At 43.9% G+C, this 25,550-nt stretch overlaps 2 protein-coding genes across 2 annotated transcripts in view; one reads left to right on the forward strand and one right to left on the reverse strand.

Moving 5' to 3' along the window:
• Positions 1-25,550, forward strand: part of CDH1 (cadherin 1) — a 77,431-nt gene that overhangs the window by 42,150 nt on the left and 9,731 nt on the right. Inside the window, exons 3-11 of the mRNA XM_059903627.1 lie at positions 6,446-6,669; positions 10,873-11,016; positions 11,142-11,297; positions 12,044-12,188; positions 14,891-15,066; positions 15,331-15,459; positions 17,198-17,380; positions 19,978-20,222; positions 22,802-22,947. Coding sequence (XP_059759610.1) covers positions 6,446-6,669; positions 10,873-11,016; positions 11,142-11,297; positions 12,044-12,188; positions 14,891-15,066; positions 15,331-15,459; positions 17,198-17,380; positions 19,978-20,222; positions 22,802-22,947 — 1,548 coding nt within the window. The remainder of the gene's footprint in view (positions 1-6,445; positions 6,670-10,872; positions 11,017-11,141; positions 11,298-12,043; positions 12,189-14,890; positions 15,067-15,330; positions 15,460-17,197; positions 17,381-19,977; positions 20,223-22,801; positions 22,948-25,550) is intronic.
• Positions 13,529-13,782, reverse strand: LOC132352889 (protein CEBPZOS-like). The gene has a single exon (XM_059903628.1). It carries the CDS (start codon positions 13,757-13,759, stop codon positions 13,529-13,531), a length of 231 nt encoding a protein of 76 aa, XP_059759611.1. The 5' UTR covers positions 13,760-13,782.

Below are 25,550 nucleotides of genomic sequence, written 5' to 3' on the forward strand. Positions count from 1 at the left end.
CTTACGTTTTTCTGAGGCCCTGGAACTGGATTTCCAAGGTGCCGCATTTATTCAAAGAGAGAGGGAGGGAGGGAGTGTGTGTCGGGGAAGATGGGGTCAGGGAAACTTGGCTATTTTTATTCTGGTTACTCTCCACCTGTCCCATTCTGTTGTGTGAACTAACTTCCCTGTGGCCATTCAGCTAGCAACTAGTCTCGCAAATGGCTTATCAAACCAAGAGACAGGCTGCCTGGTGGTTAAGTCCTGATGGGGCATCAGACCACAGGCTCTGCCACTTCATAGCTGTGTGGCTTGGCCAAGTCTCTTCACTGAGGCTTCTGAGAGACTGCTTCCTCGTTTAGAAGCTAGGGCTGCTGGAGTCTACCACCCAGGGCTGCTGTGTCTAGTCAGTCTATTAGGTTGTGTTACTGTCCATAGTTCTCAGTAGCAAATGGACACACATAACTGGAGACTTATCGGGGCTAAGAAGATAGTCTTCCTAGTGCAACTTGAATCTCTTCAACATCCCCTGAGTGTGGACAAACTGGAGGCCTCATCATCCTTTCCCTCCCGTTTTTTAAACATAAAAGTATTGTTCTGCTGAGCATGGGTGCCCATTAAACTTGGAATGGTGAGTAAATTTGTGGACATCCACCAAAGGAAGACATTCTAGAATCGCCCAGTGCCATCAAAGAAAATGGAACCTAGAAAGAAATTTTCTAGGACGTGGTACCCGTGGAGAACTGTGGCTTTGTGGCTGGAGTTACAAACATTGCTACTTACTGGCGAGAAGGGACTCCTGCCCAGCTAGATGACACACGTCTGTCTCCTCAGGGTGCCTTTCATCCATCAACCTAGACTTCTTGTCCTTTATCTTGAGTATTTAAGTTAGAAACCAAAGCCCTTGATTTGGGGGTACACTATGGCAGTGTGGCCCCGGGACCTCCAGGAGCCTCAGAAGGCTCTCTGATCTTGCCCTCGAGGTTGTGTGTGTAATTTTCTCTTCCAACGCTGAGGTCCAGTGATCCTTGAAACAAAAGTAAATTCAGTGTTCTTTGGTGTTAGCTATGGGAAATGCCTTCTGAGGAGTGGGAGACAACCCATAAGGTACCCCTTTGTGTGTGGTGTGGGGAAAACACTACTTTCAAGCAGTTGCTTCTAAGAGACTGGGTTATCCCACTCGTTACCAGATAACTCAACTATGGTTAGCTGGCTTTGATAGCAGGCCCTGTCCTTCTATCTCCCTGAAATATATGGAGGCTTAGGAGACTGTCTTGTTCTTACCCACTCACATTCCAGCTGGGTGGGGGTGGGAGAAGAAACGGGATCCTTCAAGCAGGACTGTTCGTGGCACAATGGCAATTCCAAGCAAAGAATGTTGCTGAGCGCTCAGAGCCTGTCCCAGGACCAAAAAGCTTTTCGTGAACTTGGGGTTAATTTTTCTTTGAACTTCAGTCATCTCTTGCAGAGTGAAGAAGTAGTAATTAAAGCTACTACTTCTGCCAGAATTCGCAAGAAAATGGGGCACTTGTAGGATGAATAACAACATACAAGAGTCACAATGCGTTAAAGATACTTTTTAAGTCACTCTTACTTTTGTCGTTTTCAAAAGTAATTTACTGTAATTGTAACACACCATATAATACAAAAACATTTAAGGAAAGCACCTTTTAAAAAACTGCCTCCAATCGTACTTTTTTCAATCTTCCCTCCACCTCCACTCAAATTACTGCTAACCTCCTGCTGGGTAGAATTCCTACTGTTCTAGAATGTCTTTTTTCATTTTTGTTTTTCCATAATAAGTATTCCATCCCCATTTTGCATATGGGAACAGTGGTGAAGAACATTCACTCTGGGATCCGACAGCCTGGCCCCTCCTCCCACCAGCCTTTAGTAAAAAGCGAAGAATTTATGTATTTTGAAAAGAAACCAGAGTATCCACCAGCCTTTAATTCAGGGCAAAGAAAATGGGGATGGTGATGCCTAATACCAAAGGGTGACTGCGGGCGGGGGATTCAGTCTGAAAACTGGACTTAAAGAGCACAGGGCGGGGCTTCCCTGGTGGCGCAGTGGTTGAGAGTCTGCCTGCTAATGCAGGGGACGCGGGTTCGAGCCCTGGTCTGGGAAGATCCCACGTGCCGCGGAGCGGCTGGACCCGTGAGCCACAACTGCTGAGCCTGCGCGTCTGGAGCCTGTGCCCCGCAACGGGAGGGGCCGCGATAGTGAAAAGGCCCGCGCACCGCGATGAAGAGCGGTCCCCGCACCGCGATGAAGAGTGGCCCCTGCTTGCCGCAACTGGAGAAGGCCCTCGCACGAACCGAGGACCCAAACACAGCCAAAAATAAATAAATAAATAAATAATAAAAAAGTAGCTATTAAAAAAAAAAAAAAAAAAGAGCACAGGGCAAGGGTCTGGCTTGTAGAGACAGGCACGAGGAAGAATGGTCAGGCACTTGAACTCTCAGACTGCCTGGGTCCCAGTCCTCGCTCTGCCACTTAACTAGCTGCCTCAGTTTCTCCATCTCTAAAAAGGGGATGCTGCTGGTAGCAACCTCGAAGAGTTCTGGGATTACACGAGTTAATATTTGTAAAGTGCTTAGAAGAGAGCCTGACACATAGTGTTGTCACTTGTTTAAATATTAAGAAAATAGTGAATAAAAGGTAGTTGAAGCTATTAGTTGAATGTGTAGTTTTTGATGGCAATAATGATGATATGGTGTTGAAAAGATCTTCCCATTTAGAGATGGCCACTGGGTTCTTGGCTCTCGGGATTAGGTTTCTAAACCGAGTGACCAAATAACAAGTTTAGGAAAGGGCAAAGCTGACTTCGTCCTTTGCCAGCTTTATTTTTGTTTAACTTTTTATTGTAGAAAAGTTCAAATATACCTAATTCCCATGTACTGATCCTCTGGTTTCTACAGTTCGCCATTCTTGTTTACTCCTACATGCTGGCCTTAGTGTTCACCGTACCCTGAGATGCTGCCTAGCCCTTGCCAGGGTTGAAAGCAAGCTTCCCAGAGCCTTCCCGGAGCTGGAGATCCCCTTGGTCTTTCCTATAATTTCTAGTTTGTCAGCCCAGAGGCTCAGGTTGCACAGAAAGATAATGAGCACCTGGAAATTCAGGTTGAGCCTGCCTGTCGTGGGCACACTACTTCTGTCACTTCTCAAAGGGCGGAGCTTAACCGAGATGCCCCAGAGCAGGTTAAGAGCCTTGCATTAAGTTATTTGCAAAACCATTTTCATTTTTTCAGGCCACCACCCTTGGCAAGTCCAATCATGCTTGTCCCAACTGCCCAGATTTGGGCTGGTTGGGAAAAGGAATTCAGTGTGAAAAATGAGGGCAGCTCTTGTTACCTGCTAATATGACAAGCCCCCAACACAGTCCGGTGCCCCCATTACTTCTGCTGGGGTGGGGTTGGGGGAAGGTTATTGGAAAAACATTTTGTTTTGCTAGTTTGAAAAGAAATTCCTATTTTATAAATTTATTTATTTATTTATTTATGACTGTGTTGGGTCTTCGTTTCTGTGTGAGGGCTTTCTCCAGTTGCGGCGAGCGGGGGCCACTCTTCATCGCGGTTGCGGAGCACAGGCTCCAGACGCGCAGGCTCACGGGCTTAGTTGCTCCGCGGCATGTGGGATCTTCCCGGACCAGGGCTCGAACCCGTGTCCCCTGCATTGGCAGGCGGATTCTCAACCACTGCGCCACCAGGGAAGCCCCAGAAATTCCTATTTTAGACTTAAAGGGTAGTATCTGCCCATCCTTTAAGGATTTTGTGTTTCTTCTTGCTTCTTTTGTCATTTTTTGGTTCATCTGTTCATGTAGCAAATGCTTGTCCTCTAGCTTGTCTACTCAAATGCACAGAAATCATCCTCATCCCCTTCCACTTGCTTTGTTCTTTCACTTTCAAAATGTGCTCGCATTCACTGTCTTGGTTAATCCTCACAAAACCCGGAAGAGGTGGGCTCACTCTGTGGAATCCTTCAGGATCCAGTAGAGAAAACTGAGGCCCAGAGATGTTAAGCATTTTGCTTAAGGCCACTCAGTAAGGACATGGCAGGGAATTCCGTGGTGGTCCAGTGGTTAAGACTCCGCGTTCTCACTGCTGAGGGCCCGGGTTCAATCCCTGATCGGGGAACTAAGATCCCACAAGCCTCAGTTTCTTCATCTTCAAATTGGGGCTAATCATGGTACATATCCTCCTGCCCCCAAACATGGTCTTAACTTTCTCTGGCAAGGGTGGGGCTGTTGGTTTCAGAAAAGTTTGCAAGGGTGGCCCCTAGTGGAAGAAATGAAAACTGCAGTCTAGACATCATAACTGGCTATAGGGCTTTCTGGCAGAGACCTGATCCTTATGCAAGTAGAGGTGTCTAGCCGTGCAAAATTGGCACAAAAGTAGGAATTTTTATAAAAGATCTCTTGGACAAAATCGAACTCCCACTGGAGGAATGAGGGGGCAATTATTTGAAAGGGAGGAGAACAGGCCAACTTGAGAATTTCCCAGAAGGAACTGTTTTATCGACTGTTCCTTCTGCCTGAAAGGCCCTTGAGCCAGGTTTCTGCAAGGCTGGCTCCTTCAGGTCCCCACTAAGACGCCTCCAACTTCACAGAGGCCAGCCCTCACCATCCAGTATAAGTTAACACCCTCCCCACGCCTTCCTCTTCCCCTGTCACTCTTGTATCACCTTCTTTAATTCCTTTATATCTAGCATTTGTCACTACCTGAGATTTGGTTTTGTTACATGTCCATCTCTTCCACAACAGTGTAAGCTCAAGGGGAGCAGGTGCCTTGTCTATTTGTTCACAGAATTTTTTTCATCCTTAGAGCCCAGCACAGTTTCTGACAAATAGTTTGATGGAAGCCTGTTGAACGAATGAGTCTTTTGGGACTCTGATGTTTAGTGCAGACACTTTTCACCACAGCTTCTCCAGCATTGGGTATTAATACTTTTAGAGTTTTAATACTTTAATAACTATAAAACTTTAAATAGTTTTGTCTCTAAGCCACTGATCCTAAGTTCCCCCACCCAAGTAGTTCTCTTCTGTCTTTTGCATTTGTCTTGCTGTGTTGTACGTTCAGGTAGAAGACTTTCCTATGAAATCTTCACTGTCTCTCCTAACTGACAGTGATGACTTTCTCCACTGGGCCTCAGATTGCAAGCAGGCATTACCTCTCAATGCCTCGGAAAAGAAGCATATAATCAGTACTTAATGAATATCACAATTATCCATGTCTTTTGTGGAAAATTGAATAAATGATTAACCAAAGCTACATTTGTTTTAAAATTTTTATTTAATAGTGTCTATTATGTGCCAGGCACTGTTCTATGTATCTTTTTTATTTTTCTTTTTTTTGGCCATGTCACGCATGTGGAGTCCTAACCACTGGATTGCCAGGGAACTCCCATGTTCTATGTATCTTAAAACAAGCCTAGGGGCTTCCCTGGTGGCGCAGTGGTTGAGAATCCGCCTGTCAATGCAGGGGACACGGGTTCGAGCCCTGGTCTGGGAAGATCCCACATGCCGCGGAGCAACTAGGCCCGTGAGCCACAACTACTGAGCCTGCGCGTCTGAAGCCTGTGCTCTGCAGCGGGAGAGGCTGCGACAGTGAGAGGCCCGCGCACCGCGATGAAGAGTGGCCCCCACTTGCTGCACCTAGAGAAAGCCCTCGTACAGAAACGAAGACCCAACACAGCCAAAAATAAATAAATAATAATTAAAAAAAAAAAAAAAACTTAAAAAAAAAAAAAAACAACAAGCCTAGTAGGTAGTTGCTATCGATGACTTCATTCTACAGATGGGTAGACTGAGGCACGGAGAGATTCAATGACTTGCCCAAGGTCGCAGAGCTGGGACTTGAGCCCCACCCTTGCCAGGGAAAAGAAGACCATGTTTGGGGGCGGGAGGGTAAGCACCATAATTACCCTCATTTTGAAGATGAAGAAACTGAGGCTCAGAAAGGTTAAAAAATTTGCCTAAGTCCTTACTCTTAACCATGTAGCTGTGATGCCTCCCTCTTATTATCTGCCACTGTTTACTGAAATGGAAACTGTTTATTTAAATGTAGTTAATCCACAGCATCTCACTGTACCTAGGTCTCAAACTTTTGGACTCAATAGATATTCTATCTCAGTTATTTTTCATATCGTCAAGAGCCATCTGAAGGAGAGGCCCTTTTTTGTTATTGAAAAGGAGAAGTTACTTTCTAGACAGCTTACTGTTTTCAGTCTCCAAGTAGATGAGAAAAGAATCAGACCACAATTAAGTCGCCCTATAATTGTGAAGAACGTAATGATGGCATCCACTACTTTGATATCTTTGCTCTTCTGTCACCTGACTGTGGTCTGTTTTACTTGTGACTGTTTTGTGTGAGTCAGGCTTTTGGTGGGTGAATGAAGTTCGATTTCTAGAGAAGGAATGCTCTTTAATCTCCTCAGTTTCCTAATCACTGTGATTTATGCCCTGCAGTGAGTTTTGAAGGATGCACCGGTCTACCAAGGACAGTCTATGTTTCTGATGACACCCGATTCAAAGTGGGCACAGATGGCGTGGTTACAGTCAAACGGCCTTTACACCTTCATCATCCAGAGATGAGTTTTCTTGTCCACGCCTGGGACTCCACCCGCAGGAAGCTCTCCACCAAAGTGACCCTGAAGGCAGTAGTGCACCGCCATCGCCACCACCATCATCATGTACGTTGGAGTGTTTCTTGGAAGTTCACTATTATTTTAGTTTGCTGCTTAATCCAGGTTTCTCTGCCTTGGCACTATTCACATTTGGGGCTGGATAACTTCTTGCCGTGGGTGTGTCCTTTGCACTATATGATGTTTAGCAGCATCCCTGGCCTTAACCGCTAGATGCTTGCAGCACTCTGCCAGTTGTGACAACCAAAATTGTCTCCAGACACTGCCAATGCCCCCTGGGGGTGGGCGGAAGGGGTGCAAAATAGCCCCTAGTTGAGAACCATTGGTCTAACTGAACTAGTTCTTGCTGTGGATTTTTTTTGTTGTTGGGTGGATGGCAAGATACACTACCTTATTTCTGCAGGTAGTGTAGAATAGGAGGTAAGGGCATGGATTCTGTCTGGGATTGGGTACCAGCCCTTCTATTTACTACCCGAGTAGACTTGGGGGAGTTATTTAATCTGTCTGTGCTTGACTTTCCTTATATGTAAAATGGGGATAATAATGACTCCATGAATTATTACATGTGAGATGCTGGAACTATGGTAGGCGTATGATAAGTACTCAGTAATTGTTAACTGTTCTTCTCATTCCCTTCCCAGAGGAACAATGAACACGAGTTCAGTTCTCTGGTCATTTTGCTCTTCGTGTCTCTAGTGGAGAGGGCCTTGGCAAAGAAGGGGAAGAATCAGCAGGAAGCTTTCGCCTGATTGGACTATAATCTCCACAGGATCCTTCCCCATTGTATCTGCAGTGCCTGGCCCTTAGGCCTGGCACGTACCAGGAGCCCAGTAAATACTTAGTGGACAGATGGGTGCATTGGCCACACATGAAAGGATACATGTCTGCCCAGATTCTTGGCAAGAATGTTTCTGGAAATTGTTACCCAAAGCCAAATGCCTTTGCCAGTTTCTAAACTGCTCCCATGGCGCTGCCTACTGAAACGTCTCTCTGGAGGGCCATTCTAGTTGTATCCCGCTATCGCGTTGGGAGTGTGGAAGTACTGTAAGTGCCAAGGCCTTTCAGGCTGGCTCTTGTCTTTCTCCCTGAAGACTGTTGAGATTCTAGGAATTTAATAGTCCTGATAGATCTGATTTTTCTCCCTGGTGTAATTGGCCAGACCAGAAATGTGGGGAACTAAATTAACATGGCTTCCTGACTTAAGTCTCCAATTAATTCCATCATTCATGTAAGTCCAGCCTGGTAAGTTCTTGCTGGGCAGCTGTGTGTGGAAACCTCTTATGATCCACAGATGTAAACAAAGTTGGTTTTTCAACTTTTCCTCTTCACCTTTGCCATCTGCCTTCATGATTATGTTCAAATACGTATTATAGAAAAGCACAAATTACAGTGGTTTATGTAAAATAGAGTATTTCTCTTTCAAGTTAAGGCAACTCAGTGGTAAGTTGTGGCTAGTATGGAGACTCTTGCAGTCATCAGGAGGCTAGGTTCTTTCTTTCCTTTCTGTTCTATCATCCTCAGCATACGGCTTCCATCCTCAATGATACCTCATGATCCAAGATGGCTGCTGGATCTCCATTTATCATACCTTTCCTCTGGATGGTAGGAAGTTGGAAGGGAGGAAGCCCAAAAATGTATCACTTAGTTGTCTACCTTTTAAAGAAGGCTTTGTGGAATTTTGAAGCAATATTTCTGCTTACATCTCATTAGTTGGAACTTGGCTTCATGGTCACACCTAGCTACAAGTGTAGTATAGGAAATGTAGTTTTACTTAGGTACATTGTTGGACACGAAATTTATATATATATGGGGAGAGAGACAGAGAGATGGAGAGAAAGAGAGATTTTTGTTTTTAAATAAGAAAGAATGGATATTGAGCGGTAAGTGGCAACTCTACCACAGCTGGTTTGAGGTTGACTTTGGTTTGCCCCTAGTTCAAGGGACCCTTGTGGTGCCAGGTGGCCCTACACTGGAAGGGGTCATAATCTTACCTCTCTTTTAATTCATATAAGAATAGATCCTATATATATCAAAACATCACATCGTACACCTTAAATACAAACAATTTTTATTTTGTCAGTTATACCTTAAGAAAGCTGGGGGAAAAATATAAGTAGATCTAACTTTCCAGTTTTGTCTCTTTGGCTGGATGGGTTTTCTTGGTCTGGTATCCTTTTTTTCTGAGGGATGGATCCCCTGTTCAGTATGTTTAGGCACGATTCCCTTTAATTTCACACATGTAGGGAATTCCCTGGTGGCCTAGTGGTTAGGATTCCGGGCTTTCACTGCCGTGGTCCCAGGTTCAATCCCTGATCAGGGAACTGAGATCCCACAAGCCATACGGCACAGCCAAATAAATAAATAGATAGATAGATAGATAAATATCTTTATTTAAAAATAATAATAATTTCACACATGAAGATGTTAATGTTATGTTTTGCCAGCACAATGTTCATCATTATTTATTATCATTCTCTGAAAAGATTCCATAGTCCTGATGTCAGCAAGGTGTGCTCTTTGCCTTCCTCTTCAGTATGGCAAATGAATTTGCATTCATTCATCAAGGCCTGTTTTTTTACCATGGCTGTGCAAGATGGTCATTTTTAGGCTTAGGATACCGTGTTGAGAATCAGTTTAGTATTTATTCCTGTGCTCAGGTCAAATCCCAAATTCCACTTCATTAAAACCATAACTCAGTGTTTTACAACCAATCCAACTATCATCTTCATCATTAGCATTTATTGAGCACTTACTATGTTTCAGGCACTATTCTAAGTGCTTTACTGCAATACTAGTATCACGTTTTATCCTTCCAAGGAGCCTATGAGGCAGATACTAATATAATCCTCATTTTAGACATGAGGAAAGTGTGGGATAGAGAAGTTAAATAATCAGCCCAGGAAGGTGAGGTGTCACAGTGAGGATTCAAAGCTAGGCAGCCTGGTTCCAGAGCCTGCCCTTGGCCAGGGCAGGACTGCTTCTCTAGGAGGTTCATGCAGAGGGTGTGTTTTAAGGGGTGTGTGAGTGACTAGTACACAGGAATGCAGGATTGGGAAGGATTTTGTGATGATATCTGGTCATATTTCATGTCTGTGTTGTGCATTTTGAGTCACATTTTCAAACCCAGGAAGCAAGGCTTGACTCTCACTTGATAGGCAGGGATGGGTGACTCTGTGGAGGATGGAAGATGGAATTGTCCTGGAACCTTTACTGTGTTACTACCAATCACTTTAAAACACTTAAACAATTTGGAAGATCTTTCCTTCCATCTTCAGCTATCTTATTTCCCTGTGTATGCATAAAGTTATCGCACATGAAAACTGTTCAGTACGAGTCTCAAAGGGCACTTTTGGTTCCCATCCAAACAACTTCTGTTAGAACAAATGGAAACCATACGGATATACTAACACAGTGAGATTAAGGGATTAGTATTGATCACAAAGTAGCAAGTCCCCAAAACTTACCCACTTAGGCTAACTCTACTTTGGAGACCTATATCACTAGGAAAAATATAAAAGAAAAGAATATTAAAAACACCTGAATATCTAATTTTTGAATAAGCTCTGATAGTAAATCATTGGAGCATAATGTCCTATTAAAAATGACAGGTGTGGGACTTCCCTGGTGGCACAGTGGATAAGACTCCGCGCTCCCAATGCAGGGGGCCTGTGTCCGATCCCTGGTCAGGGAACTAGATCCCACATGCATGCTGCAACTAAGAGTTCTCATGCCACAACTAAGGAGCTGGTGAGCCTCAGCTAAGGAGCTGACAAGCCGCAACTAAGGAGCCCACCTGCCTCAACTAAGGAGCCCACGTGCTGCAACTAAGGAGCTGGCGAGCCACAACTAAGGAGCCTGTGAGCCACAACTAAGGAGCCCACCTGCAGTGACTAAGACCCGGTGCAACCAAATAAATAAATAAATACATAAATAAATAAAATATTTTTAAAAATGACAGATGTGAGATATAAGCTTGAAATAACTCTTAAATAATGTCAAACCCTCAAACCTGTCATCGAGTGTGCATAATGATTACTGAACTCTGCACACTAAGAAGGATCAAAAGAGGAAACCGTCTTTCTGACATGGTAAAGGGGTCTGTTGGGGTTTGTTTTGGCTGTTTTATTTTGTTGTTAAACGAAAACCATGACCTGCCCTCAGAAGGCTGGAGATGCTGACTGCCTAGGTTGTTCGGCCCATATCATCTTTCCTGAATTATCTCATTTTGTTCCTCATCTTCTTTCCTTTTAGGACTCTCCCTCTGGAACCCAGACAGAAGTGCTCACATTTCCCAGCTCCCACCATGGTCTCAGGAGACAGAAGAGAGACTGGGTTATTCCTCCTATCAGCTGCCCAGAAAATGAGAAAGGCCCATTTCCTAAGGCTCTGGTTCAGGTACGGAAGGAAGTTCTCTATTTCTCTGGGAGGAATTTGGCAGAGAAGGACCAAGGAGAGAAGGGGAAAAGAGCCAATGTCAGAATCCTTCCTTGCTAATTCATTTCTTTCTGTTTTGTCTTCAGATCAAATCTAACAGGGACAAAGAAACCAAAGTTTTCTACAGCATCACTGGCCAAGGAGCCGACACCCCCCCTCTTCATGTGTTTATTATTGAAAGAGAAACAGGATGGCTAAAGGTGACGGAACCTCTGGATAGAGAAGACATTGCCAAGTACATTGTGAGTGTCTCTTAGAAGCCTGTTAATGATGGGGTTACATCCTTTCAAAATTTTTATGGTCAGCTCACGCTGATCATAGATCAGATGTTCTGGACATTTGAAGAGCTTAACTTTAGACCTGTTGATAAGGAGAAATGACAGGAGAACCTGCAAAAATTGGGGGCTGTTCATGTTTTCCTTGTTAGGAGTAAAGTGGGGAGAGTCCTGAGGCATCAGACATGATTTTAGACCCAAGGTGTCAACCTGTTCTTGGGACTCAAAGTCCCTGACACAAAGGCAGAGGCTGGTGATGATGTTGGGGAACAAAAACTATTTCTGGGCCTTGAGAGCAGTGTGAGCTTAGGGAAGCTGGGAGGTAATGCGTTGATGCCAAACGCAGGGAAGTCTGCAGGGGGAACACTAGACTCGAGCAGCCAGAGCAAATTCGACCCTGCTTGGAACCAGTCAGAGTGTTTTAGGCTTCCACCTTTATCTCCTAGGCCTGGCCCCCAGCCCTTATGTGGGAAATGGGGCTCTGACCTGGTGGATGTGTTCTCCAGCCCATGGTCTCACAGGTCATGGTCTTAACCAGTGTCATGACCTCATTGAAGCAGCAGCACGTGTGTGGGAGAAGTTCTGTGCTTGGGGGGGGGGGGCGGTGCATACTTGAGTGGGAGGGAGTGGGGGCCGGGTGGAGCCCACTCTGCTCTGGTTGGACCACTTCTCCCACCTCGTCTTCCCGAGTAACCCTCACCTGGCTCTTGCAGCTCTTCTCTCATGCTGTGTCTTCGAACGGGCAAGCAATCGAGGAGCCGATGGAGATTGTGATCACCGTGACTGATCAGAATGACAACAAGCCTGAGTTCACCCAGGAGGTCTTCAAGGGGTCTGTCATGGAGGGCGCTCTTCCAGGTACGTCCAGCAACGAGGAGATCAACACCCATCAAGACACTTAGATTCTTTGCACCCCCAAGTGTTGGGGCTGGCGTTTGGGGTCAGGCCCTTCATATGCACAGAACTTCTTTGGAAGACACTGTGTGTGTGTAAAACATCCTACCTATAGAAATATGTATAAAATGTTTCGGCCCAGTTTAAGCAAGGAGCAGTTTAAGAACAACCTTCCCTGATTAAGTAACAGATCCTTGTTAGTAGTTTACAGCCCCTGTACAATCCTTCTTGATCACATTTTTTCCCTCCTCCATAAAGACAGCCGCCACCCTGACTTTTGTGATAATCATTCCCTTGCTTTCATTTATCTTTTACCACGTGTGTACTTACCCCTGGATAATGTCTTGTTAGTTTTGCCTACTTTTCTACTTGGTGACAAACTGTTTTCCAAGGTGGCTGAACCAATTTATACTCCCACCAGCAATATATATCATGGAATTGTTCGACTTCTTTTTTGGCCAATCTGTTGAGTGTGTAGTTATATCTCAACATAACTTAAAATGGAATTTCTCTGATTATTAATGGGCTAAATAAGCATCTTATCATATGTTTGCTGACCAGCTGGCTTTCTTTACAACTTGTCTATTCAAGTCTTTTGCCCTTTTTTTTCTCTTGCGCTGTTTGTCTTTTGCCTATTGATTTTTCTTTTTTTTTAAATGACAAATTTTATTCCAGAAGGGCTCCAGTAGTACCAGAGACATTGATGTAGAGTTTGAATATTGTTTCAGGTAAAGTGAAAATGGATAAAAGCAATATTTCTAGTTAATATATTTTTAGATAATGTGATTTTAAATGTTTGAGTTAAAATGTAATAAATATTAATGAACTTATTTGCAAAACAGAAACAGACCCACAGACAGAAAACAAACCTATGGTTACCAAAGGGGAGAGGAAAGGGGGATAAATGAGATAAACAACAAGGTCTTGCTGTATAGCACAGGGTACTTTACTCAACATCTTGTAATAAACTGTAATGGAAAAGAAAAAATGTAATAAATATTAAAAATAGATGTTTTAGTATTTTATCTATTTTGAAAGGTTTATACAGAATTATAGGGGAGTTTTTTTTTTTGTTTTTGTTTTTAAAGGAGAACCACTTTATTATGAGTAGTAAATGAAACTCCATTTATAACATAATAAACAATCGTTCCATCAATTTCTTCACGGTTAGTCCAAAGAACAACTGCTTTAATTAGAATTTACATTTCACCTTAAATATTCTAAAATCCATCCATGTCAGCTTTAGAGTTTTAATCTTGCCTGATACTATAAAATAGGGCAAACCTTGATTGATGGTCAAATTCCTAATTTTTGCTGTTCAGCCACTTTTCTTGATCTTTCTCTCTGATTCCATACATTCCATAGTGTTCAGTGGACTTGCAATAAACTTCCAAGATGAAGGGGAATTTCTTGCTCATTGTTTGCCTGAACTCTTGGCTTGTATTCATCTTTCTGAACAAAAAATATGCTCCAAAAATGCCCACAAGTTCAGCTACTAAAACTCCTTTAAAGATCTGCTTTGCCAGTGGATCCATAGTGTGGGCTATCCTGAGGCGCGTACTCGTGGGGCTGCGCATGCCTGCCTATTGATTCTTTTTTTTTTTTTTTTTTAATTTATTTTTGGCCATGTTGGGTCTTTGTTACTGCGCATGGGCTTTCTCTAGTTTGGGTGAGTGGGGGCTACTCTTCGTTGCGGTGCGCAGGCTTCTCATTGTGCTGGCTTCTCTTGTTGTGGAGCACAGGCTCTAGGTGCGTGGGCTTCAGTAGTTGTGGCACACGGGCTTAGTTGTTCTGCAGCATGTGGGATCTTCCCGGAGCAGGGATCGAACCTGTGTCTCCTGCATTGGCAGGCGGATTCCCAACCACTGCACCACCAGGGAAGTCCCTGCCTATTGATTCTTTTTTTAAAATTTAATTAAATTAATTAATTTATTTATTTTTGGCTGTGTTGGGTCTTCGTTGCTGCGCACCGGCTTTCTCTAGTTGCGGCGAGTGGGGGCTATTCTTCGTTGCAGTGCGCGGGCTTCTCATTGCAGTAGCTTCTCTCATTATGGAGCACGGGCTCTAGGCACGCGGGCTTCAGTAGTTGCGGCACACGAGCTCAGTAGTTGTGGCTCACGGGCTCTAGAGCACAACCTCAGTAGTTGTGGCATACAAGCTTAGTTGCTCCGCGGCATGTGGGATCTTCCCGGACCAGGGATCGAACCATGTCCCCTGCATTGGCAGGCGGATTTTCAACCACTGCGCCACTGGGGAAGCCCTGCCTATTGATTCTTGAAGAGTTATTTAGGTATTCTGGGAACTAGTACTTTGTCTGTCACAAGTGTTGTAAATATTTCCTTCTACCTTGAAGGCAACAATCTCAAATGACCATTCTCTCAGGTGGAGCTGTGGCTAAGAAGCCAATTACGGAAATTTCTGCTATTTTTCCTATTTTATACACTGTTCACTCAGTATAAGAGACACAGCAAAAATGTTTTAGTTTAAGGTTATTTATTCCCCATACTCCTCACCCACACTCCCCACCCAAAATATCCTCTGGAAAAGCTGGGTTCTGGGAACACCACTTGCTCGTTTGGTGGAATGCTTTCTTCCTCCCCTAGCGCTTTGGTCAGAATTTTGGAAATTAATGTGTAGCTTGACTAAATCTTCTCCTTTGCTTCCAGGGACCTCTGTGATGGAGGTTTCAGCCACAGACGCAGACGATGATGTGAACACCTACAACGCTGCCATTGCTTACTCCATCCTCAGCCAAGAGCCTGTGCTGCCACACAACAAAATGTTCACCATCAACAGGGACACGGGCGTCATCAGTGTGCTCACCACCGGGCTGGACCGGGAGGTCAGGGGTCAAGAGGATCCAGAGGGTATTGAGGGCAAATAGCTCGATCGTCTGGATGACGTAAAACTCTGCCGAGGCCAGCTGCTGCTTAGTATGGTGATGGTTCTGAGCTTTGTATCTAAACATTTGTCCAGAGGTTTGGGGCCAGGCAGGCAGGCAGGTTGGCATTTAAGCATATGAGAAAATAATCTGTTTCTATGCGATGGGCTGCGCTGTACCTGATGTGGCTGTCAGTCCTGACTCGGGTGTGTTTGATCTCTACAGAGTTTTCCCACGTATACCCTGGTGGTTCAGGCTGCAGACCTTCAAGGTGACGGCTTAAGCACGACCGCAACAGCTGTGATCACAGTCACTGACACCAACGATAACCCTCCCATCTTCAACCCAACCACGGTAATAACCCTGCACCTCCTTAGGGAGTCTCCAAAGGTCCTTGGTTGTTTCCCAGTATCTCATGGGTGAACCCTTTGGAAACGTTTCCCAGACTAGTAAACTTGAAGCGAAAAAGCAGGCAGGTTGGGATGTCAGTTGTCTCTGCCCTCCTCAGCCTGGGGCCTATTGACACAGGTTTCTGAAGTTGCAAAAAGCACCTCTTTTTAGGTTTTTTTTTAAGGAACCTCCATATAAAGATGTTAAAAAAAAAAAGGAAAAAAAAAGCACCTATTGACTCCATGTCCTCATCTTTTTTTTTTTTTTTTTTTTTTTTTTTTTTTTTCACACACACACACACTGTATTTTATTTTTACAAGAGATAAATCGACTGACACCAAGCATTGTACATGGATGACCACAACAAAAGCAACAATGATTGCAATTACCAAACATGAAACACACTCATACTATGTCATAGTATTGCATGTCCTCATCTTGGTAGCAGGTCTTACCAGGTTTTAGTTATTCACTGAACAAATATTCTCTGGGTTTATACCAGGCACTGTCTTAGGCACTGGGGATATTATCACAAACAAGGCAGACGACACTTCTATTCTTGTGGAGTTTATAGTCTAGCTAGGTTGATGTTAGACAACTTATATTGATTATTGTGTATAATTATATTAAATGCAGTCAAGGAGAAGGTATTGAGAGCTGTGTGAAAGAACCTGAAACCTTATTGTGTTACTTAGAAATTAGCTTAATGGTTAGTAGCAGAGATTTGACTCTTGTGGTTTAAACAAACGGTTGACTTTTTCTCTTGTGTCACAAACGGCCCAGAGGCAGATAGTCCACTCAGTCAGTAGAAACCAAGCCTCCTTTATCTGCTTTCCCACCGTCCTTGGTACATGGGTTCTATCCCCAATGTCACCTTGTGGCCCAAGATGACAGCTGGAGCTCCAGCCATATCTGTGCTTCGTTCAGGAAGAAGGCAAAGGCAAGGGGGCATAAGGCCTTGATGTTAAGTCAAGTTTTCTTATTTCTGTGAAGACCCATCCCACAAGTTTCATTTACCTCTTACTAGCAACTGCTGTCTGCAAGGAAGACTGGAAATACAGTATTTTCTCTGGGCACATTGCTGCCATCAACCATGTAGTTAATGAAGTAGAGGAGAGTGGATATTCAGTAGACAATTAGCGGTGTCTGCCACTCTAACCTAGACACTGTGAGTACAGGAGGCTTAAGAAAGACAGTTTAATGCCCCACATCAAAAGGAAGCTTGATGAATAGCAAAAACTGAAAAACAGTCAGTGTAGTGAACCAAATGAGGCCAGGTCCTACAGGACCTTGTGGACTGAATTTAGAATTTCAGAATTTATCCTGAGTGCAGTGGGACGTTATCAAAGGGTTTTAAGTAGAAGACTGTAATGACCAGACATTTATGAAAATTACTGGTACCACTGAGAGTGATGGGGAAGACAGGAATGGGGGATAAACTACAGTGTCAGCAGTTGGGCCAGAGTATGCTGAGGGGCGCGGACAGCCAGGGCCTTGGCTCTTTCAGGTACTCACAGGGCCCCTGGGTGCTGGCTTGCTCCACCAACAGGAAATAAGGGCCATGCTGGTAGGGTGGGCACTTCTTCCAAGACTCATCTCAAAGCTTGGGCTCAAGAAAGGACTCCTTAAGCCCCCTGAACCCTGGCTCCACTGCTGGGTCTGAGTATGTGCTAAGTGACACATCGTTTTCTTTGCTCTGCAGTACGTGGGGTCGGTGCTTGAGAACGAGGCTAACGTGGTCATCACCACACTCACAGTGACCGATGCCGACGTCCCCAGTACCCCAGCATGGGAGGCCGTTTACAAAATATTAAACGATAACGAGAAGCAGTTTGTTGTCATCACAGACCCAGTAACCAATGATGGCATTTTGAAGACGGCTAAGGTTTGTATGGTTCCTGGCAAGATGCAGAAATTGACAACGCAGCCAGAGGCCCTTGTCCCCTGGTGTCTTCTCTGAAGTAGATTAGCGTGGCCTTGGTGGGGTGGGGGAGGGCAGCTCTCCCAGATTCTGGTGGGGTTTGCAGTGACTCTTCAGGCTCATGTGAGAAATCAGGACGCTCCCACACCGCACCCTAAAATTGAAAAGGAAGTACCATCTGTTTTATTTTTATTATTGTTATTTTTTATAAATTTTTTTATTTTATTTTATTTTTTTTATTTTTGGCTGCATTGGGTCTTCGTTGCCGCGCGCGGGCTTTCTCTAGTTGCGGCGAGCGGGGGCTACTCTTCATTGTGGTGCACGGGCTTCTCACTGCGGTGGCTTCTCTTGTTGAGGAGCACGGGCTCCAGGTGCGCGGGCTTAAGTAGTTGTGGCACATGGGCTTAGTTGCACATGGGCTTAGTTGTGGGATCTTCCCGGCCAGGGCTCGAACCCGTGTCCCCGGCATTGGCAGGTGATTCTGAACCACTGCACCACCAGGGAAGTCTGTACCATCTGTTTCAATACGTTCTTTCTCTGAAACATTTGCCCACCCCCCCATATCCATTTTGCAAATGAGAAGAAAAATGGTTTATGGTCTCTGCTATTTTGCTGGATGATTTTAGAAGAAGGGCAAATAAGCCTGTGAAAGATGTCTAGGAAACTTGAACAGTAAGAAGTTGAGTGATTTCCTTGTTGAAGTTAGTCAAAGAGTTAATGAATGGATCCCTAGCTTAGCGCCAGAGGTTTGACTTCCCCTTGAGCAAGTGAGCAGACCCTTCATTTCTGAATCACTTAGTATGTCATCTTAACTCCCACTAAACATTTCTTTTTTTAAATTTACTTATTTATTTATTTTTGGTTGAGATGTGTCTTCATTGCTGTGTGCAGGCTTTCTCTAGTTGTGGCAAGCGGGGGCTACTCTTCATTGTGGTGCATGGACTTCTCATGGTGGTGGCTTCTCTTGTTGCAGAGCATGGGCTCTAGGCGCATGGGCTTCAGTAGTTGTGGCATGTGGGCTCAGTAGTTGTGGCTCACGGGCTCTAGAGTGCAGGCTCAGTAGTTGTGGCACACGGGCTTAGTAGCTCCGCGGCATGTGAGATCTTCCCAGACCAGGGCTTGAACCCATGTCCCCTGCATTGGCAGGCAGATTCTTAACCACTGCACCGCCAGGGAAGTCCTCCCACTAAACATTTGATGTCAGTGTTTTGTGTTATTATTCTATCACCAAAAGAAAAAAGGTAGTAATTTGAGTTCCCACCGTACACAAGGTCCTTCATAAAAGTTCCAGTTGATCCCTTATAGTGCCTCTGTGAGATAGTTCCTTTTCCTACTTATTTAGGTGTGGAAACAGACCCAGAGGTTCTATTGCCCAAATCACACAGCTAAGGAAATGGCCTGGCTGGGATTTGAGCTCACTGCCGACTGATTCTGAGCTTCATATTCTTTTTTTTTTTTTTTTTTTTAATTTTATTTATTTATTTATCTATTTTTGACTGTGTTGGGTCTTCGTTTCCGTGCTAGGGCCTTCTCTAGTTGCGGCAAGCGGGGGCCACTCTTCATCGCGGTGTGCGGACCTCTCACTCTCGTGGCCTCTCTTGTTGCGGAGCACAGGCTCCAGACGCGCAGGCTCAGCAGTTGTGGCTCACGGGCCCAGTTGCTCCGCGGCATGTGGGATCCTCCCAAACCAGGGCCCGAACCCGCGTCCCCCGCATTGGCAGGCAGACTCTCAACCGCTGCGCCACCAGGGAAGCCCTGAGCTTCATATTCTTGCCACTAAACTTACTGGGGTTAGGGAGGTGGACAGCTGGGGTCGTTTGTCCATTTGCTGTTACACGGGCAGCATGTCAACATAGGATGTGAACATTCTTACTGGTCTCAGGTAAATAAATGACTTAATGTGCTACGTTTGTTAATAGAGGCTTGCCACTTGAGATTTCATGTAGCTCATCTTTATTCTTTTCCTGGGGTTCTCATCATGAATCTGGTTGCATGTTAGTCATTGGGAACTTTTTAAAAAATATTGACGTCCAGACCCCAACCTCAGAGATTCCTATTCACTGGCTCTGGGGTTAGGGTCCAGGCATGTGTTTTAAAAGTTCTCAAGTCAGTTCTTCTTTTTTTTTTTTTTTTTTAAAGATTTATTGATTGATTGATTGATTGATTGCTATATTGGGTCTTCATTTCTGTGCGAGGGCTCTCTCTAGTTGTGGCAAGCGGGGGCCACTCTTCATCGCGGTGCGCGGGCCTCGCATTATCGCGGCCTCTCTTGTTGCGGAGCACAGGCTCCAGACGCGCAGGCTCAGTAGTTGTGGCTCATGGGCCCAGTTGCTCCGCGGCATGTGGGATCTTCCCAGACCAGGGCTTGAACCCGTGTCCCCTGCATTAGCAGGCAGACTCTCAACCACTGCGCCACCAGGGAAGCCCAAGTCAGTTCTTCTTAATACAGCCAGATGTGAGAACCACTGATATATTGCTAACCAAAAAACAATAGTTAAGGATTTAATGTTTTTTTTTTTTTTTTTTTTTCTAACATAAAATGTACTTTTTCTGCTCTTTAGGGCTTGGATTTTGAGGCCAAGCAACAGTACATCCTGTATGTGGCAGTGACTAATGCGGTCCCCTTTGAGGTCACTCTCTCCACTTCCACAGCCACCGTCACCGTGGACGTGATAGATGTGAACGAAGCCCCCATCTTCATGCCTCCTCAGAAGAAAGTGAAAGTGCCCGAGGACTTCGGCTTGGGCCTGGAGATCACGTCCTACACCGCCCAGGAGCCAGACAAATTTATGGAACAGAAGATCACGTAAGTGTGAGGGATTTTCCACTGACTGGCAGCAACTGGCTGTGTGCGTACGTGTATGTATAAGATATTTCGTTCATGGCATTTTTATCATCATTGGTCTGTGGAAGATCCTTCTCTTGTTTGGCTTATTTATATTTTTATCCCCATTCCCCGCACCTTGTCCATTCCATCCATAGTCGGCCATTGTCGGTTTACTGTGCTTCCTCTCTTTGAATTCACTTAGTGTAGTAGGAATGTGGTTTTAATTTACATACGTGGTATTGTGCTATAAGTAGCTTACAGTTTCTTTTTTTTTTTTGTAAACTTGAAGGCACTTTTGTAATGTAAATCACAGCCACAGATGCTGAAAACACACATACAAACCAACCAACAGCAACACCACTGTGGCCACGTAAGATAAAGGATGTTCTTATTCTTTTGAGAGCTGGGTCTGATGACATACTTGGTGCTCCAGTGTGACAATGGTGGAAACTCAAAGGGAAGACTGTTAAGCACAAATCCAAGCATGGCACATCTGCGTCTTTTTAGTAATAGCATGATTTCCAGGGATAACAAAGGCCTCGGTCACTTCGTCTTCTCAGAGAGGGATTCCTACCTGTTAATATTTACTTTAGAGGAAACTATTAGAATGCTCTGAACTATTTAGAGAAAAGGTTATGCAAATCCAGTGTAGAGTCCCACTTGGTAATAAATTGAACATGTTCTTGTTTGGAGGGGGAGGTGTTTGTGTTTTAGTATCAGTGCCTGTGACTTATTAAACGTAAAACAAACATGAAGTTTAAGTGCAGCTTCAATTTCTGAGTTATTCTGGGAAGTGCTAATTCTATCCTGACTGGAAGGGCTCATAAATAGCTTTAAACTGTGCATGTGCACCATACGGATATAAAGGATCCAGGTAGTGATAGTAATGGCTGCTAGAGTCATTAGGTCAAGGATGATTAGGAATTTTTAAATGGAGGAACCAAGCTGGGACCATCCAAACCTTCTGATAGATTTTAACATCTGCTGGAAGAGCAAGGACAGCCCAATATTAAGTGCCACTCGAAGTGATTCAACAGCATGTATACAGTGCCACTTAAATATTATATTTGGGGGAGAAAAGAAGGGTTGAAACAGAATCTAATCAAGCCTTAGGATTTGATTTGGATGCCGTACAGAGAACGAACAAGTTAAATGCCGTGAGGAAGCAGTCAGCCAAATGCAGAATATGGGAGCTCTATGTCAAATGACCCAGTTTCTTTAGCAAATAATGACAGAAGGGTGAGGGTGACTGCTTAGATTAAGGGTATTGATTAAGAGAGGAATCAACCAATTGTAATGTGTAGACTATGCTTAAAGATGGATTCAAACAATCCAACTATAAAAGACACCCTTGAGGCAAATAGAGAAACTTGCGCATAGACTTGACATTAAGTAATTATTATTTTTGCTGGGTGTGTTAGTGGCATCGTGATATTGTAGGATTTTTTGTTTTGTGATTAAAGCCTTGGGTTGTATGGTTTCCATGCTGTGTTGATATCTTAGCTTGTAGTAATGAAATAGATAGTTCAAAGCATCTATTTGGGGAAGTTCAAGGACCAAGTCTTAACAGTGTTTGCAGAGACCCTTACCCCTGGAATAAAGACCACTTGATATGTGTAGTTCATTGCTTTGCACTTCTAAGGACGTGAGGATAAGCCCACAGGTATCCAGGACCCTTTCCTCCTTCGATTTCTTTATTTCCCTTTCTGAGCCTTTCAATGACCTCGATAGATAACTGGGCAGTATATCTTTGTTTTTCATGCTTACGTTTCTTCTGTTTCTGGTATTCCTAATAAGGTGTGGCTTAACAGGATTCTCTTGGCATTTTGAATAATTTTTTAGGGGGTGGCTGTGAAAGACCAGAAGGAGCTTTACCCTCCCTGGCACCTCCCGTTAAATGCCAATAGTGCAGCATACTCCCAAGTCACCATGTCAACCCAAATCTCCAAATGCTCATGGCGGGGGTGTTGGGTGCCATACTGTGACCATTTGAGAACTGCTGTATGCTTTAGGGGGGGTCAGTCTGAGAGAAACTAAAGAAATCTGACATCTAAATGCCATGCCTAATCCTGGATTGCATTCTGGATTGGATTGGGACAGGGGTGTGGGGAGGGTGGTACAGTTTGGGGGAAATCTACAGTTTGAATATGTACCATGTATGACATGGTAGTACCATATCAAAGTTATATTTCCTGAAATTGAAAATCAAATTGTGGTTATGTAAGAGAATGCCTCTGTTCTTAAGAGAAAACACACTGACATTTTCATGAGTAAAGGAACATCATGTCTGCGACTTACTCTCAAATGGTTCAGCAAAACAAGAAATTATGTATATGTGTGTATCAACTTTTGTATATAGCAAAATATCGACAGTGGATGAATCTAGGTGAAGGGTACATGGATGCTCATCAAACCTTTCTGGCAAAATTTCTGTAGGAGTCATTATTTTTTTGAAATAAGGAAGTTAGAAGTATCTATCAACAAAGAGGAACCTTAACCTTCTTCAGCTACCTACCGTTCGCTGTTCCCGTTCTAAATCAGAGCTTGTGTCCTTCCAGGTATCGGATTTGGAGGGACGCTGCCAACTGGCTGGAGATTAATCCGGACACGGGTGCCATTTCCACTCGGGCTGAGTTGGACAGAGAGAACGTCGAGCATGTGAAGAACAGCACGTACATGGCCCTCATTATAGCCACTGACAATGGTGAGGATGCCCTTACCATTTGGTTTTTGCTGCTTCACCCTCCTGACCAGCTCACTGCCTTGCCCCTATCCTTTTGGAGGCATGAATTCTTTCTTCTTCTTTCATTCTTCAACAAAGCGTTCTCAAAGCATTGTCCAAAATGCACAGAGTTTAGGCCAAGCAGAAGTTCCTTTTTACTGCTCCCTCTGTACCTGAACCCCATGGGACCCAGACTGCCTGGGTTTAGATCCTAGGACCAAAGCTTAATACCTGTGTGAACTTGGACTTATTACCTAATTTTTAGGTCCCTCAGTTCCTTTATCCAACAAAATGATAATACCCCATCTAGGTTGAATGAGTTAATTTATGTAAAAGTGCTTGAAAGAGTGCCTGCTACCTAGTCTGTGCTCTGTAAAGACTGTTATTATCTTTATCATCATCATCATTATTAGCGAAGTGTGGCTCCTTCCAGACTGTTTCTGTGTATTCGAATACATTTATAAACATATAGAAATATGGTTTATTATAAAGCCACTATCTGGTTTATAGCCTATTTTTGTTTTTATTATAAAAACCATTGTCTTATGCGTGTTTAATTTTTTTTCCTTGAACATATGTCTTAAAGACACAGAGATCTATCTTGGCACATTATAGAGCTACCTCTTTTCAATTAAATGATGTCATCTGCATATAGCATAATTTAACCATTCACACATGAAAAAGCACAGGGATTATTTCCAGTTCTCCATTATTTTTGTGAGTGATAGGTAAACATCATTGTACATGCCTCTGTGGGCAAGTGTTTCCCATGGATAGATATTCAGAAGTGGAGTTACTGTTAAAAGAGACCTGCTAGTTCCTGTGATTCAATCTGTTCCCCTCTCCCTCCCCAACCTCCCGAGGTAGTAATTCCAGATTTGACAATCCGGAAAGCAAAGGGCAAGGCGAGTAAGCCCGTGGTGGGGCTGGATGGGTGGCTAATGAGTGATGTAGCCTTCATCACGTTCTGAGCATGCTGCGGAGGGGTAACCCTGGCCTAGTCATTTAGAATCTAAAACCTGCTCCTGGGGCTGTCATTTGGGAGGCAGCAGGTTAACAGCAGAGAGCCATGATGGGGCTCCATTTGCAGAAATGTTTTGCGTAAAGGGGAAGCTAACCCATGGCTTGCGCAGCAGTGCTGTGCTGGCCATCTGTCTCTGGCTGCACGGGAGTTCCCTAGCCTGGCCTGGAGGTAACCAAGAGTTGACAAGGTTCCTGTAAAGGGCCAGGGAGTAAATATTTTAGCCTCTGTAGACCGTACAATCTCTATTGCCATCATAGCCTAGAAGCAGCCATACACAGTTTGAAAAGGGGTGAGCATAGCTGTGTTCCTAATTTGGGCGGAAGACCTTAGTTTGCTGACCCCTGACCTAATACTAATGGCTAAATTATGGTACTTTTGAATGTATTCCTTCAAGTGTTACTTTGTGCATGACTCAATACTTTGGATGTAGGTCTAAGAGGAGAATGAAGTTTCTTCAGAAAATCTATTATCTTATTTAAAAACATTTTTTAAAGTTTTCTTTAATTAAAAAGAATTTTAGGGGCAGTGGTTAAGAATCCACCTGCCAATGCGGGGGACACAGGTTCAAGCCCTGCTCCGGGAAGATCCCACATGCCGCGGAGCAACTAAGCCCATGCACCACAACTACTGAGCCTGCGCTCTAGAGCCTGCGAGCCACAACTACTGAAGCCCGCGTGCCTAGAGCAGGTGCTCCGCAACAAGAGAAGCCACCACAAGGAGAAGCCTGCACACCGCAATGAAGAGTAGCCCCTGCTCGCCGCAACTAGAGAAAGCCTGTGCACAGCAACGAAGACCCAACACAGCCAAAAATAAATAAAATAAATAAATTTAAAAAAAAAAGAATTTTAAATGATACTTGCTCATTGTTAAAACAAGAAAATTCAAATGATAAGTAAAAAGATCCATCCATGGGTGAATGGATAAACAAAATACGGTATACACATACACAATGGAATATTATTCAGCCTTAAAAAAGAAGGAAATCCTGTCATGTGTTACAATGTGGATGGACCTTGAGGACATTGTGCTTAGTGAAATAAAGCAGTCACAAAATGACAAATACTATGGGTTTCCACTTAGATGAGGTACTAATGTGGTCAAATTCATAGAAACAAAGTAGAATGGTGGTTACCAGGAACTGGAGGGGGAAATAGGGAGTTGTTTAATGGGTACAGAATTTCAGTTTTGTAAGATAAAATGATGGAGAGCTGTTTCACAGCAATGTGATTATACTAACACTACTGAACTGTACACTTTAAAAATGGTTGAAATGGTAAGTTTTATGCTATTTCTTTTAACCATAATTTTCAGAGGTAAAAAGAAAAAATAATCACTATAGCCGCCCAGGTATAAATATTTATGGGTTTGAGATACATTCCTCTGGGTTTTTTTTCCCTGCAATATACTAATATTGATGATGATGATTCCTTGAGGGTCTACTTTTTCTATTATCAAGTGCTATGTCAGGATGTAAAAGAAATACAAACAGACGTGTGTATAAATCTCTGAATCTAATTTGAAAAGCAACTTGCGGCAATTGTAAGAGGCTCAATCCTTTGAT

The sequence above is a fragment of the Balaenoptera ricei genome, chromosome 19 (assembly GCF_028023285.1).
Source record: "Balaenoptera ricei isolate mBalRic1 chromosome 19, mBalRic1.hap2, whole genome shotgun sequence".
Classification (NCBI taxonomy): Eukaryota; Metazoa; Chordata; class Mammalia; order Artiodactyla; family Balaenopteridae; genus Balaenoptera; species Balaenoptera ricei.